At 36.8% G+C, this 15,501-nt stretch overlaps 1 protein-coding gene across 2 annotated transcripts in view; it reads left to right on the plus strand.

Annotated features, from left to right (window-relative positions):
- Nucleotides 1–15,501, plus strand: part of LOC141334136 (uncharacterized) — a 559,741-nt gene that overhangs the window by 312,353 nt on the left and 231,887 nt on the right. Inside the window, exon 4 of one of the 2 annotated variants that reach the window (XM_073839271.1) lies at nt 2,161–2,182. The exons of the other annotated variant lie outside the window; for it this stretch is intronic. Within the exon in view, the coding sequence (XP_073695372.1) occupies nt 2,161–2,182 (22 nt within the window). The remainder of the gene's footprint in view (nt 1–2,160; nt 2,183–15,501) is intronic. 2 annotated transcript variants of the gene reach the window in all.

Below are 15,501 nucleotides of genomic sequence, written 5' to 3' on the forward strand. Positions count from 1 at the left end.
AAACGTCCCGCGAAGTCGCTCCTACGTCCTGATCTAAATCAAATTATTCACGATATGCGCTTTAAAGTCGTCTGAATCAAATGATTCGTCATACGGATTTTGAAGTTGAACGTTCTGAATCAAATGATTCGCGATCCGATTGGAGCGCTTCGAAACAGTGAATCTCTTTGCGACGCAGTGGTTTACTGATTCGGAGTTTCCAAAAAGCTCCGTTGATACTTTGCTCACCTTCTCTATAAAATGTATTCGTTGTTTGAAAATAAATCATTACTATTAATAGACCTAACTTACCCTGTTTTTATTAAATTGTGATCACATAATACAGCTTCCGTAGTATTAAAAACATTTCATGACTTGACACTGGTTCTTGCCTAAAAAGAGGGGTATATAATGCGCGTTGTTAACAGATTTATAAACAGTTAACAGACTGTTTTTAAAAGAAAAAACAGTTTTCAAAATCAAAGTAAAAAAACATTCTGACAGCGTCTTTACATCCATTTTGACCGCTCTCAGCACGTAAGTGCGCGATTAGACGCGCAAACCAAGACGCGGCTGGCGTGACCGCTGTCTTTGATTGCGACGAAGATAATCGATCTTCCATCACTCTCAAGGGTTCAGCAGCCAAACGAGTGTCGAGGCCTGTGAAGGTCGACAATTCTGCAAGATGCTTCAATATTGATCTTGTCCTGTCACCTACATACACGTAAAAATCTTCTGAAACATTATTTCTCTGTTCACGCTCCACTTCATCTGCCAATGAATTCAACGATCTTATCAGATCTCCAGCCGCCATGTTTCAAACGATCCAAACGTAACGCGCTTCCGCCAATCCCCGCCTTGACGCAATGATTGACGTAGGGTGGGCGTGGTCAGCTCGGAATGCATTTTCAAAGCCGCATTGAATTTTGCTACAAATATCCCACGGCGTCATGATGAAAATGCAATCGTAAGTGTCCTTACTGTTAGTCTAAATGCATTTAGGACAAATAACATTTAAATGATAATTTTGCTACTGTTTCTGCTTGGACACGTTACACATATCAAATCAATTTGGGTTATACATTTTCATTTTAATTTTGCTACTTCTAAAGCATTAAAATAGTATGGACTTTACAACTTAAGACTACTGTTGGAAATGGCAAATGTAAATAATATAATTTAATTTTCAATTTCATTATGCACCAAATTTTGCACGAGTGGAGGTGATTGAAAATGTAAATTTAAATACAGAATTACATTGCCTTTTTGAATATTGCATTGTCATTTTGAATATTGCATTGTCATTTTGAATATTGTATTGCCATTTTGCATATTGCATTGCAAATTGAATATTGCTACACATATGCTTCCATACACACTTGTGCGGGAATGTGTGTAAATATCAGCACAAAACTCAACACTGAGCATGCTTATACAGAGAATCTAGTGAGAGAATGGTGATACAACTAAAATAAAGTGCCGTTGTTTGTTTCCCATGCTCTTTAATTGCAAATACCCAATAATTTCATATTTCAAGCTAGATATTTACACAATTAGTCTGAAAAGCTATAAAAGACAGCTGGGAAGTCATTTGAAATTCAGTTCAATTCAAATTTATTTGTATAGCGCTTTTCACAATACAAATCGTTGCAAAGCAGCTGTTAAGTTCCTTCCTGCTCGTCACTCGACTTATCGTGACTAAATTCAAGATGGCGGCGACCAGTGATTTTACTAAGGGGAATGTCTATATAAATCTTCTTGTAAATAAACTACCAGTGCTTTTTCTGAGTTCTCAATGTCTCGTTTTAAATGTCAGGGCCCTTGGAAGTCTACCAATGAAGTGTGGAGCTACTTTGTGCCTCGTAAATGGTGTAAAACAGTGATTTATTTACATGGCTACTCCGATGCCCGATTCACTCTCATTGACAACCTGTTGTTAGCGATTTCGGACTGCAGGACACAAACCGAGATGAGATATGCGAGGTACGTTCACACTCGGTATCATGATTCAATACACTTTAGGTCAATATCAAACCGGACTTCTCCTTTAACTTTTCTATTTAAGACGTGTACAGTTCAGTCTTCCTTATGCAGTATTAACATTACCTTGGGTGTGTGTGTCTTCCTGTCGGATTTCCCTGTTTGATTTAAAGTTTTGTGGATTTGATCAAAGAACTTCAGTTTATTTCTCGTCTCTGTTGGTGTCATACACCCAACTGTGACAACAATAGAAAAAAGTAGGATTCTTCAAAATTCCTAAAAGATTCAAGACAAAATGATCCCATTAGAAATGTTAGATATTTATGTCTTGTTCTATAAGACTATCCTGTAAGACGAATCCTTCAGGAATGCTTTAAAATTATGAGAAAAAATTCTAATTGGAATCCTGTAGAATTTTTTGACAAGAGTGTTTACACTGTGTTTTAAAACAATAATGTTCAATACGCAGGATTCTTACACCTTTTCCAAAGTAAAATTCAAGCACTTTCAAGGTGCATTTTCAAGATTTTCCAACACCTTACCACTAGGATAAATTTCATGTTCACATACGTGAGTTTTTCACAGTTGTAACCCGAAATGTTTTGCATGTTTGCAGGGCAATATTTGAATAAAATATGTAAAATGACAGCTATTCTCATCATTATACACAATGAAAGCGCTATACAAATGCATAATTCATTCATTCATTCATTCATTCATTATTACACAACTTCCAGTCACTCAGAATTGAGTATTTAGACAGACCATTGTTTAAATATATGTAATAATAAACAAAAATAAAATAGTTTTATGCTCAGTCTTAAGGTTAAGCTTAAGGTGTCCGGTGAACCCCCAAATTGCACTCCTCCATCCAAGGCTGTAAATAGAGCAAGCTCGGATCGCAGCACCCCTTTACCCATGGTCATCGGGACGCATCACAAGACCATCGGCAAGCCTAGGGTGCACCGCTGCTGCCAGCTCCCGCTCTCCTCCTCTTTCAAAGGAATGTCAGCGTGCCTATGACATCAGTGATCAATAATTTGTGCCATTGTCAGGTCGCCGCATCAGTGCGAGACCCATTTGCAGCCCATGTCTCACCACACTTCTAACCCCTTCCCCTACTTAGAGTGCCACCATCCCATTCCAGCACACGCATGCCTCTGCTAAAGGTGCAAGCCCTAGTGCCAGCTATTTCCCCTCTCCTTCCCTCTATTTCTTCTGCCCCAGGAATCGCCCATAGTGCAAGCATGCCTCCACTATCACTCCCAGCAGCTTCTTTTCCTCCTTCACGGGCTAGCCCTCCCTTCACACTAGCCTCTTCCAAATCAATTTTTAAATAATTTGAGATGTTCTTAAATTCTCTGTTTTTATTGATGATTATTTTAATTCCTCTTATTTACAGCACTTTGAATTATTATTGTGTATGAAATGTGCTATATAAATAAACTTGCCTTGCCACTGTCAGTTCCTCTGAATGCCATAGCTTTGTATCCAACCCCCTTACCAAATTCCATCCAGACCCAAATTTTGTCAGGTGCAGATATTGTTCTTTTTCCCTTCTATTTCTCTTTCATCCTCAGATTGCAAAATCAATTGTGGAGAATTTTCAGTATCCCATAAAAACTCTGCTCACAACCCATCCTCCATTCTGTTGTCCGCTTAATTCACCATAGCTTTAAACTGTTACACAAAGGTAATTTGCAAATCATTCCCCCACAGGAGACGCATGCTCAGTGACAACCTCTTGATAATCGCTGAGCTCACATTATCATACAGAGGCTATACACATTTCTATACTTACCATAAGCTATTCTCAGCTAAATGCACAATCAGAGTTGCTCAGTGTAACCAAAGCCCCTATTGGGGGGCGTTGGACACAACTTCACAGCAGCGTATTTTTAGCCTGCTGCAACATAACTTGCACAGTCTCCCACTCCATCATCACCTGCCCCTTTATAAACCCATTTATTCCCCCCTGCCCTGAAACTTCCCAGCCCAAATCTACTAGCTATGTCCCATGCCTTAATGGATACCCTTGTCACCCCCACTCCCTCATGTATGGAAGCAAATTAGACTCATTAATAATTCACGCAAAAGACACGATGCACACATGCGTGTCCTAATTCACGTGCACAATATATATAATATATATATATATTCACAAAAACCAATTCACGTGCAAAAAATAAGAATATAAATTCATGAAATACGTTTCACAAATTGCTAAACACAATTCACAGATTTACAACTGTGTACAACAATTTTGAATGTTTAAAAATCACGAGTGTATCCTAGACTGTGAATGTACGAATAGCCTTTTTTGCGTGTGTATTTTTTAGACTTGCGTGTGTCACACCAGGCCATTAGAGGGAGCCCTTGCCCCTCTCTGACTGTTGTTGCTCCCTCTGCTGCTTCGCTGGTTACTTCCTGTCTTTCAGCCATAAAATCAAGTTCAGCAATGTAATCAAACGATGTAATAACATACACACATTGTAAACCATGTACATTTAATTTAAGTTTGTTTACGTTGCAGCCTGCAGATACTAATTATTTCAGAATTGTGAGGCTTATGATGTACAAGTAGCTGCTCCTAATTCAACCTCTGCCACAAATTATGAGGTGATGTGAATCTAGAAATTTCATTTGGAACTGTAACTCTTTCAAAACAGTCATGCTGCAACCCATCCATTTTGACAGTTTCAACTGATGTAAGTCATGCATTATTACTACATTTCTTTTAGAATGGTACCCTATGACTTTGTATTTGTTAAGGCATAAATCTTTTTAATGCATTGGTAAATGTTCTGGTTTTATGTCAGAATTAAAACATTCAAAACAAGTCAGAACTTGAATGAAGTATACTGAATAATCTTTGGTGCATTCCTTTTTATGATCAGTTTGTCTGACTGACCAGCAAATTCCACAACTGGTAATACTGAAGCAAATACAATAACCTAACCCAATTTTGCTAACCTAACATCTGCTTATTTGTAAGGTTCCTGCATAATAATGAGGAGCTCTGCTCTGATTGGCTGTCTCACAGAGCGGCTTGCTCTCACACAGCTGTAAGGAAACACATGGAGGAAATATATATTTAATTATGGAGCTTGAGCCGCTATTAATATGCGGGGCTTTGAAACTGCCGTTTCACTTTTTAGTTTCACTTTTGAGATCGGCGATCACATGTGCTCTGTGTAATGTTATACTACAGCAGCAGTACTTACCACATTTGACAAGTTTAGATGTTGTCAGCAGGATCTGCAAATCTTTCACCATCATCAGCGCAGTTATCTCTCTGTTTATGTGGTAAGTGAATCTTATGTACTGCAATGTAACAGGCTAGCGCTAGCAGTAAGCTAACCGTGTCGCTTCAGTGGCTCGTCTTATTTTATTAGAACGCCTTGTTTGTTTTCCGTTGCTATCTGAGTACAGACACCAACCATCCGTTCACCTGCTCAACCAGGAACATAACATTTATTCCTGTGATCTGCTATTTTCGCTTTTGTCCTTGGTTTGTTTTTTCACAATAGGTAGGCGCCTGCAGAACGTCTGATGATTGGGTTACGCAAATGTTGGGGGTGTAACTATTAATCCTGAGACTATAACTTAATAGTCTGTGTTATGTTGGAATTTACCTATTTTTCAGTGGTCTTTTGTGAACACCATATTTATATAATAAGGAGGAAACAATGGTGTTTGAGACTCACAGTATGTCATGTCCATGTACTGAACTGTTATTCAACTATGCCAAGGTAAATAGTTTTCTATTCTATGGCACCTTTAATAACAATTGACAAAGGTAAAAACACTGATCACAATCAGACAACAAATGTCATTTCAATCCTGTGGTACACTAAAACAAGTCAAAGTACATTTATTGCAAGTCAACTCTCAAAATCCAATTGCATTCTTGCACGTGAAAGTAAGTTGTAAATTAGGTTAATAATTCCTTTTTATGTTTTTATGTTCCATTTTCTTGCAAATGTGGATGTAAAAAATTTTTTTTTTTTTTTTATGTAAAATTACATTTTAAGAATTGTTAAAATGCACATTTCTATAGGCACAGTATTTGCTACAAGTAAAAATTATCTCCCACCCCTCTCTTTTTATTTATGTATTTTTATTTTTTATTTGTTATTCTGCCTACCCCCCTCACCTTACTGGACTAATTAATGTCTACTTTAAGTTTATGTTCGTATTGTTACATACAGTTTTTGTGTATAATACTGGACATTGTCATTTGAGTGAGGGTTAGTACGTGTTTTTATCACTGTCATTATTTGTTTTTTTTTTGTTTTGTTTTTTTTGCCTGTTTTTGTATTATTATTTTTTTTATTTTATTTTTTTAATTATTATTATAATATATATATTTTTTTATTTCTTATTTTTTTTGAAAATGTATTGAGAAAATCTAATAAATAAATCATATATAAAAAAAAATGCACATTTCGATAGTATAGCCACAAGACCTATATATATATATATATATATATATATATATATATATATTAGGGATGCAACAATACAGTTAGTCCACGGTTCAATACGTACCTCGGGTTTTTAACCACGGTTTTCGGTTCGGTTCGGTTCTGATATCTTGCCACTTCCGTGTGGGTTTTTTTGGAACAAATTAACAAAATACTCCTGTAAACCTCTGCACACTAGATAAAGTGTGGTTTAGTATGTGTCTGCTTAATTTTTCTTTTGAGAGAGGTAGCCTATATTTTTTTAGATTTTTACGCAAAATAGAATGGATTTCATTCATACTGGATGCCAGAGGGCGCCCTTGTGCATAAAAAAAAAAAAACACATGTCATATGCATCAAAGAAGTAGCGCTAATAACGTTCCGTTCCAGCTTCTCCAATATGGATAAAAGCATCACTATTGCTGTAACTTATTAAAAACAAGATATATGTTATAATGGTGCACGTGCTGGACGGACGAGACGAGAAACAATATTACAATAAACACTATATTTTAATATATACTTAGAATAACAGGCAGGAACAAGCAGGAACATCCACACACGAACACATTCAACGATTAAAGACCGACATTGAACTCAAGAACCAAACAGACTTATAAAGACAGACTAATTACTAAACACAGGTGACGGTGATGACACAGATGATGGGGCTAAACCAAAATGACACAGATCAACAGGGGGAGACAATGGGCGAAACCAAAGACATAAACAGACAGAACTGTGACAATATAACGGTAAACGTTTTGAATTATAAAATCTAAGGAAAATAAACACTCGTCTGCAATAATATATGGTTTATCTAGGGCTTTTCACACTGTGCCTAACCCTGGGTTATCTGTGTTCTAAACACCGCTTTTAACCCCGGGTAAAGACGCGTTTCACACCTGTAATTTGAAAGCGGTGTTAGCACCGCATTTTACCCGGGGTTATGAAACCCTGCTCCGGAGCAGGGTTAGCACCGCAATTGCGGTGTTAACCCCGCAATGCGGTGCTAAGTTTGTTCAGTGTGAAACGGAGCGGTGTTTGCTTGTTGCTGCTGGACGCTTAGCAACAGACAGCCAATCAGAAATCAGCGAGCATTACGTAATGTAATTGCGACTCTCCGTTCTGGATCAATAGCGTCTCGTAGAGAAGTGTTTGCTTTCGTAATGTGGTCTTTCAAAGCGTTTACTAAATACATAAACGTTGTTTGTGTCATGCGAAAATGGCGAATCCAGTCACTGTCAGTGAATGTGCCGTTTACAATGAAACGCCACCAGTGATGACTTCTGGGAGCGACCCATAATTTCCGAGATGAGGATGCGACTGTAAACAATGACGCTACTGTACACGTAAACACTAGTCTCTCGAAACTTAAAAGAAATTCAAATAAATGTTCATATACTTTGCTCCTTTGTTTCTTTCTCTTGTTATTTTGTCTTTGTTTTTTTGCCTTTGTGCATCTCATGAGGCTAAAAACGGCTAAAGACCTATGCGGCGACATTTTTTTTAAACGTAGCATAACTGGAAGTGGCAGGTTTGCCTGCACCTTGCCGTACGTCCAATCAGGTACAGTAACACAGCAAATATGCAAATTAGAACGTAAACCCGGGGTATAGGAATGTGCAGTGTGAAACGTCTGTTAATGAATACCCAGGATTAACCGCTAACCCCAGGTTTATAATAAGCAGTGTGAAACATGATTACAGATAACCCAGGATTCCGTTTATCCGGGGTTTAGGATAACCCTGGGTTAACAATTTCAAGTGTGAAAAGCCCTTCTGTGTTCTTCAAGCCATCTCGGGTATTTTCATAAGCATATTGCTAATCGATATACATTGAATATGAGTATAGAATTTATCGTCTGCCTAATTCTGTGATGAGAATCCACATCAGATCACAACATACGGAAGTTATTTCAAATACTCGACTGATGTTGTGAATTAAAAACAAGTTATAATGTTTTTGTGACTTGTTTTTATAACTTTGGCTTATCATTGCATGTCATTAGAATGGAAGATGCTCTGCGTGTTGCGTTATTTTTTTCAAATATATAAGAGGGGAAGCGTTTTCTCATTTCAGCACATGAAATCCTGGGCAAATATACAGCAAATTCCAAGAGAAATAAATGGAAGGAAGATATTTAGATGCAAAACCGAAAAACCGCAATTCACAAGCGCGTATTGAACCGTGGATGTCGTACCGAACGGTTCAATATTATATTGAGTATTGTGACATCCCTAATATATATATATATATATATATATATATACACACACACACACACACACAATGCTGCTTGAAAGTTTATGAACCCTTTAGAATTTTCTTTATTTCTGCATAAATATAACACAATACATCATCAGATTTTCACACAAGGCCTTAAAGTTGACAAAGAGAATCCAATCAAGCAAACAAGACAAAAAGAAATACTTTGTCATTTAGTTATTGAGAAAAATGTTTTTGCTTTTCTTTTAGTATGTCTTCTTTTTGAAGCAATAACGTTTTTTTGTAACTGCTGATCAGTCCTTCACAATAGCTTGTAAGAATTTTAGCCTATTCTTTAGTACAGAAACACTTAAACCCTGTGGTGTCGGTGGGTTTCCTCCTATGAACTGCTTGCTTGAGCTCCTACATTTTAATTACATTTTCCTACAGCTCCAATAACATTTTAATTGGATTAAGGTCTGGACTTTGAATCGGACGTTATACACATTAACTTTGTTCTTGTTACGAATGTTTTGGTAGAATGACCTGCACTTACAGTCTTTATCTCGCTGCATGACCTACTTTCTCTTTAGATTTTAGTTAACTGACAGATGTCCTGACATTTTTCTTTAGAATTTGCTGGTTTAATTCATAATGTATTGTTTCATCAATGATGGCCAGTTGTCCTGGCCCAGATGTAGCTAAACAGCCCCAAACCATGATACTACCTCCACCATGTTTCACAGATGGAATAAGGTTCTTATGCTGGAATGCAGTGTTTTTCTTTCTCCAAACATAACACTTCTCATTTAAACCAAAAATTATATTTTGATCTCATCTGTCCACAAAACATTTCTTCAATAGCCTTCTGACATGGCTACATGATCTTTATCAAACTGCAGACAGGCAGCAGTGTTTTTTGGAGAGTTGTGAATTTCTCGTCGCAACCCTGCGATGCACACCATGGTTGTTCAGTGCTCTCTTGATGATGGATTCATGAACTTCAACATTAACCAATGTGAGAAAAGCCTTTGGTTGCTTAGAAGTTACGCTGAGGTTCATTGCAACCTCACAAACTATTATACATCTTGTTTTGGAGTGATCTTTGTTGGTCAACCACTTCTAGGGAGGGTGGTTAGTGGTCTTGAATGTTGTACTTTTGTACACAATCTGTCTGACTGTGGATTTGTGAAGTCCAAAACTTTTAGAGATGTTTTTGTAACCTTTTCCTTTTTAAGAGTAATGAATGATCTACTTGTTGCACAGTGTAAAAAATGACTTTGAATTTAATGGTAAAAAACTGTAAAAATGCTAGGGTAAAAACCTGTGAAATGGTTAAAGGGATAGTTCACCCAAAAATGAACGGTAACGGTAAGTTCCCCTTCTATATACGGTGAAAAACTGTGTTGGACATTGCATGTAATTTTACGGTAGTATACCATTTTTTTTTAAGTGAAAAAGAACGTAAATTGTACAGTGAATAACCGTAAATTGACATTCCCAGAATTCCCTGTGTTTAATTTGTAAGGGGAATTTTACAGTAAAAACACAAGGACCAGATATGATGAACAAAAACCAGGAGTCAAAGATTCAATCAATCGAAGTCATGTTTACTGAAGAAAATAGTTTGCAGTTTCATCAGCAGAAATCAGCTTCAACACTCTCGATGGAGTTCGTAGGCCGCTCTGCGTACATGTTCAAAACACCAGTAATTATACTCTAACAGAGGTTGCTTATTACGTCAATGCATAGGTTAGGAAGATCCTGATTGGTCAAAAACTTAGATAACTGTGAAATTTTCCACATATGGATGACAAGTCAAAAGCTTTTTACTAGTGATTACACAGGCGACAAAGATAAGAGGTCAGACACAACAGGATGTCTCCAGAAGCCCGTTTATGTCCCGCGACATCGACCAATGGCGAGAACCTCCTCGGGATGATCTTCCTGCCGTCACGCCTATGATCCAAGACAGAGACTGACACACACACACAGAGGCCTTATCTATCTTCAAGGTTGTCTTAGCCAGGCAAGACTCTTTATCAGTGTGGTTGGACACACACACACACACACACACACACACACACACACACACCTCCCTTCACTTTTGACCAAAACATTTTTGAATTTTTCAAAAATCACATCTTCATCAAAACGGTACCAAATTTAGTGACTTTTATGGCATTTGGAATGTGAACACATAAAAAATGAGGACACGATTCCATTAAAAAAATAGTAATAATAATTGTAATTATTCTCAATGGCAAAAAAAAAATGGATATTAATTACAGCATAAATATTAATTATTACCACAAAACCCTCTCAAAATGCAAAATAAAAAATATTATATAAAAAAAAATGAATTTGAATGGTTTTACTGAAAAAAATTACAAGATGCGTTACAGGTGTCCGGTCACTTCTGACCGCGAAGAGCACAAGTGGGACTCCTGATTTGGATGTTATGTAGGAAGCTTGACAGTGCACTGCTTTAGATCACAGGAACAGATTCAAGCAGGATTTTTCATAATTATTTGGGGAAAAAATTAAACTAAGACTCTTTTAATTGCACAGCTGCAGCGGGGCCCATTGGTGGTTCCAGGGCCGTATGCAACTTTTAGGGAGGACTGGTACTGATGAATTCTAGTTTGTTTTTAGATTGAATTTGGCAAATACTGTGGCCATTAACTGTCCCATCAACCAATGTTATGTGACTAAAACATCATTTTTCAATCTTGCCAAAGATGTTGGTAGGTTTATGTACATCACAGCCACCACATTAGCCATTAGGGCTGGGATCTGACACAAATTCAAACATAAATTTGATTTGATTATGCTTTACAAGTTTGTGATTCGATCAGCAATCTGTCACTTCATATTAAACTGCGATAAAATTGTACTTATAGTTTGAACCTTGTAAACAAAACAAAAAAAAAATGAAATCTAACATTTAGTTTAAATGAAAAGTAACAATGCACAAAACTTAATTGATTAAATAAATCTTTAATCGATTAAACTTGAGAAATTTAATCCCCCCCTCACCAGCCGTGATGTTTTATTAACAAATTTAGGGAGGAGCTCTCACAGATAATTAACACGGCCAATTCACCCTTAGCAATCACTCTCCCTATCCAATCAGTGCAGGAAAAATCCCTATAAATAACACAACAATCCTACCTTCATCATCTCTTGTCTTGTCAACGCTTTGGCTCATCCAACCACCGCGAACATGTCCGAGATCAATCTTTATCCAGAGGATAGCGCCTTCGAAGCTGCACCAGATCCTGCAGTATCCCCAGCCGCAACTCAAGCCACCACTGCCCCGCAGGATCCTTCAACCGAGCCTGCAGTTGCACCACGGGGCCGTAGGCCTTCTCGCGATGCCACTGCTCATACCCGCCGACGTCTAGCCATACCGTAACATTACATGCACAGTCTGTCGTTCTTTTTCTCACCCCACCGTCAATTTCCCTTTCATCAATCCATCCATCCCCCCCTGCCCCGAACCTTCTCAGCCTAAATCTACCAGCTGCCACCCCCATTCCCTCATTTCGCCGCTCTTCCTCCGCTGACACACAGGTATGTGCCAGCTTCAACAACGGCTGGTGCACAAGGCACCGCTGCCGGTAAATGCACGTTTGCAATTTTTGTGGCGGCGCTCATGCTCGCCTGATTTCTCCCGTTCCAAAAGCTGCAAATAAAAATTGTAAACAATATTTATCGACTCCTGTAAATGTTTCCCGTATATGTCTGAAGAATTACTTCATCATCCTGATTCTCAGTTTACAGATTATATTCTAACAGGTCTCTCACACAGCTTTTATCTTGGTGTCGAAAGTCTCCCTTCCGAAAGCCTTATCTGTCCCAATCTCCAGTCTGCTTTTGCCGAACCTGAATTAGTCGACCTCCTAATTAAAAAACAATTAGAGGCGAACTTCGTGATTGGCCTTTTCTCCGTTCCTCCCTTCAGCATTTTTCGAGTCAGCCCCATCGGCATAGCTACCAGAAAATTTTCTGGTAAAAAACGGTTAATAATCGATCTGTTGTCCCCGCATAATTCCCCGTTTCCAAGCATTAACAGCCTCATCCCGCTCGATGAATTTTCTCTTTACTACCACGACATCGACCAAGCCATTACCCTGATTAAAAAAGCAGGACGCGGTGCTTGGCTGGCCAAAGTCGACATCACCTCTGCCTTTAAAGTCATGCCCATCCACCCAGAATTTTGGCACTTATTCGGCATCCGCTGGCAGAATAAATATTACTTTGCCGTCCACTTCCCTTTTGGCTGCAGAAAAATGCAGAGGACCAAATATCCCTAACAGTATGGCAAGCCGTTTTGACTTTTATTACATCTCAGGATATGACTTCTTGATATCAACAATTCCGTTTTCACTAGTGAAAATGTTCATTCTTGATATCAGCAATTACATTTCCACTAGTAAAAATGCTAATTTTTGATATCAATAATATATTTTCACTAGTAACAATGTTAATTCTTGATATCAAGAATTATATTTTCACTAGTTAAAATGGTAATTGTTGATATCAAGAATTGTATTTTCACTAGTGAAATGTCTCCATAGAGTATGGCAAGCCGTTTTGACTTTTATTACATCTCAGGATATGACTTCTTGATATCAACAATTCAGTTTTCACTAGTGAAAATGTTCATTCTTGATATCAGCAATTACATTTCCACTAGTAAAAATGCTAATTTTTGATATCAATAATATATTTTCACTAGTAACAATGATAATTCTTGATATCAAGAATTATATTTTCACTAGTTAAAATGGAATTGTTGATATCAGCAATTTAATTTCTACTAGTAAAAACTTTTATTTTTGATATCAAGAATTTTTGTACTTGGAATACCAATAGGAAAGCCTTTTTGACTTTTATTAATTTGCATTAAATGACTTCTTGATATCAACAATTCATTTTTCACTAGTTAAAATATTAATTCTTGATATCAGGAATTAGATTTCCACTAGTAACAATGTTCATTCTTGATATCAACAATTCAATTTTCACTAGTTAAAATGGTAATTGTTGATATCAAGAATTATATTTTCACTAGTTAAAATGGTAATTGTTGATATCAAGAATTATATTTTCACTAGTTAAAATGGTAATTGTTGATATCAAGAATTGTATTTTCACTAGTGAAATGTCTCCATAGACTGCCATTCAAAATCAATTGTTGATATCAACAATTCAGTTTCCACTAGTGAAAATGTTCATTCTTGATATCAGCAATTAGATTTCCACTAGTGACAATTGCTATTTTTGATATCAACAATTCAATTTTCACTAGTAAAAATGTTCATTCTTGATATCAACAATTCATTTTTACTAGTTGAAATGTTAATTGTTGATATCAACAATGTAATTGTCACTAGTGACAATGTTCATTTATGTTATCAAGAATTAAATTATTGATATCAAGAATTAAATTGTTGATATCACAAATTATATTGATATCAGAAATGAACATTGTCACTAGTGACAATTACATTGTTGATATCAGAAATGCAATTCTTGATATCAAAAATAGAAGTCTGCACTAGTAACAAAGTAATTACTGATATCAACAAAAGCAGTTGCAACTAGTGAAAATAGAATTACTGATATCTTGAATAATATTTTAACTAGTAAAAATAATTTTAAAGATATCATGAAATGGAATTTTTACTAGTAAGAATAGCTATGGTAATTATTTCATGCATATTAATGAGTTCGGGTTTTCTCTTAGCCAATTACCGCGGGAAGTAGTGCTGAGGGTGCTGCAGCACCCCCTGGTGTCTGTACAATGTTTATTAATCTTTTCAATAAAGAAAGGCTATGCAGCGTCTGTGTTCGTATTGCTCATGGTAAAGCACCGTTGAAGCGCATAATTAAATTGACATATTATCTCTCAAACATAATGTTCCTTTAGTAGGCTACGTTGCAAGTTATACATTTTTTTATATATATATTTATATATATATATACAGGGTGCGATTTGTGAAAAAAAAAGGGGGGGGGGGGGTACTTTTGGAGACTTTTTTCTTTCCAGGTATAAGGTTATAGCCTAACCTAATGTTAATGTGATCTGTTAACAACGCACATGATAAATCCGCCTTTTTAGTCCATTGCATAGCAAAATGATTCGAAGCGCTCCAACCGGATGACGTATCGCGAATAGTTTGATTCAAAACGAGACTTATAGCGCGTTTCGCGAATCATTTTATCCCCACCGGGGATAAAAATAATTCACCAGAGGCAGGGATACATACAGAGGGCTTGCTGCTGTCGCTTCAGGCTTGCTTAGTTGCGGACACTTAATTTCGCTATAAATAAATTACTTTTTGATAAATATATTTGCATGATTTCATAGTTTAAAATGTGTATATTGGGTATGTGTCCTTTTCATGATTTATTGGTCATACTCCCAGTGTGAGACAGGAATTCTGCAATGTGTTTGAGCTCCTTTTGCTTATGATGCTTGCTATGCTGACCTTGCAAAAAACAACAAAAGCCCTATATATATATATATAGCCTATATATATATATACATACATATATAATATAAATAATAATATAGGCTATATTATTTACACTTAGTAATTTAGCAGACAAATCAGGACAATCCAAACCAAGGATAATGCAAGCAATCAACACCACCAAATGATACATAATTAAGGAGGGCATGAATATCTCTTTTATAATACATTCATAATAGTTGATTATGATTTCTGCAGAAGTCCTGTAGGAACTATTGCTTTAAGTTTGCTGTAGGATTCCTGCATGTTTCCTGTAGGAGATCCTAGAGGAACTGAACACTTTAGGATTCCTGTAGGATTCCTGTAGGAGATCCTTTAGAAAC

Source organism: Garra rufa, chromosome 4 (assembly GCF_049309525.1).
Source record: "Garra rufa chromosome 4, GarRuf1.0, whole genome shotgun sequence".
In the NCBI taxonomy this organism is placed as follows: domain Eukaryota; kingdom Metazoa; phylum Chordata; class Actinopteri; order Cypriniformes; family Cyprinidae; genus Garra; species Garra rufa.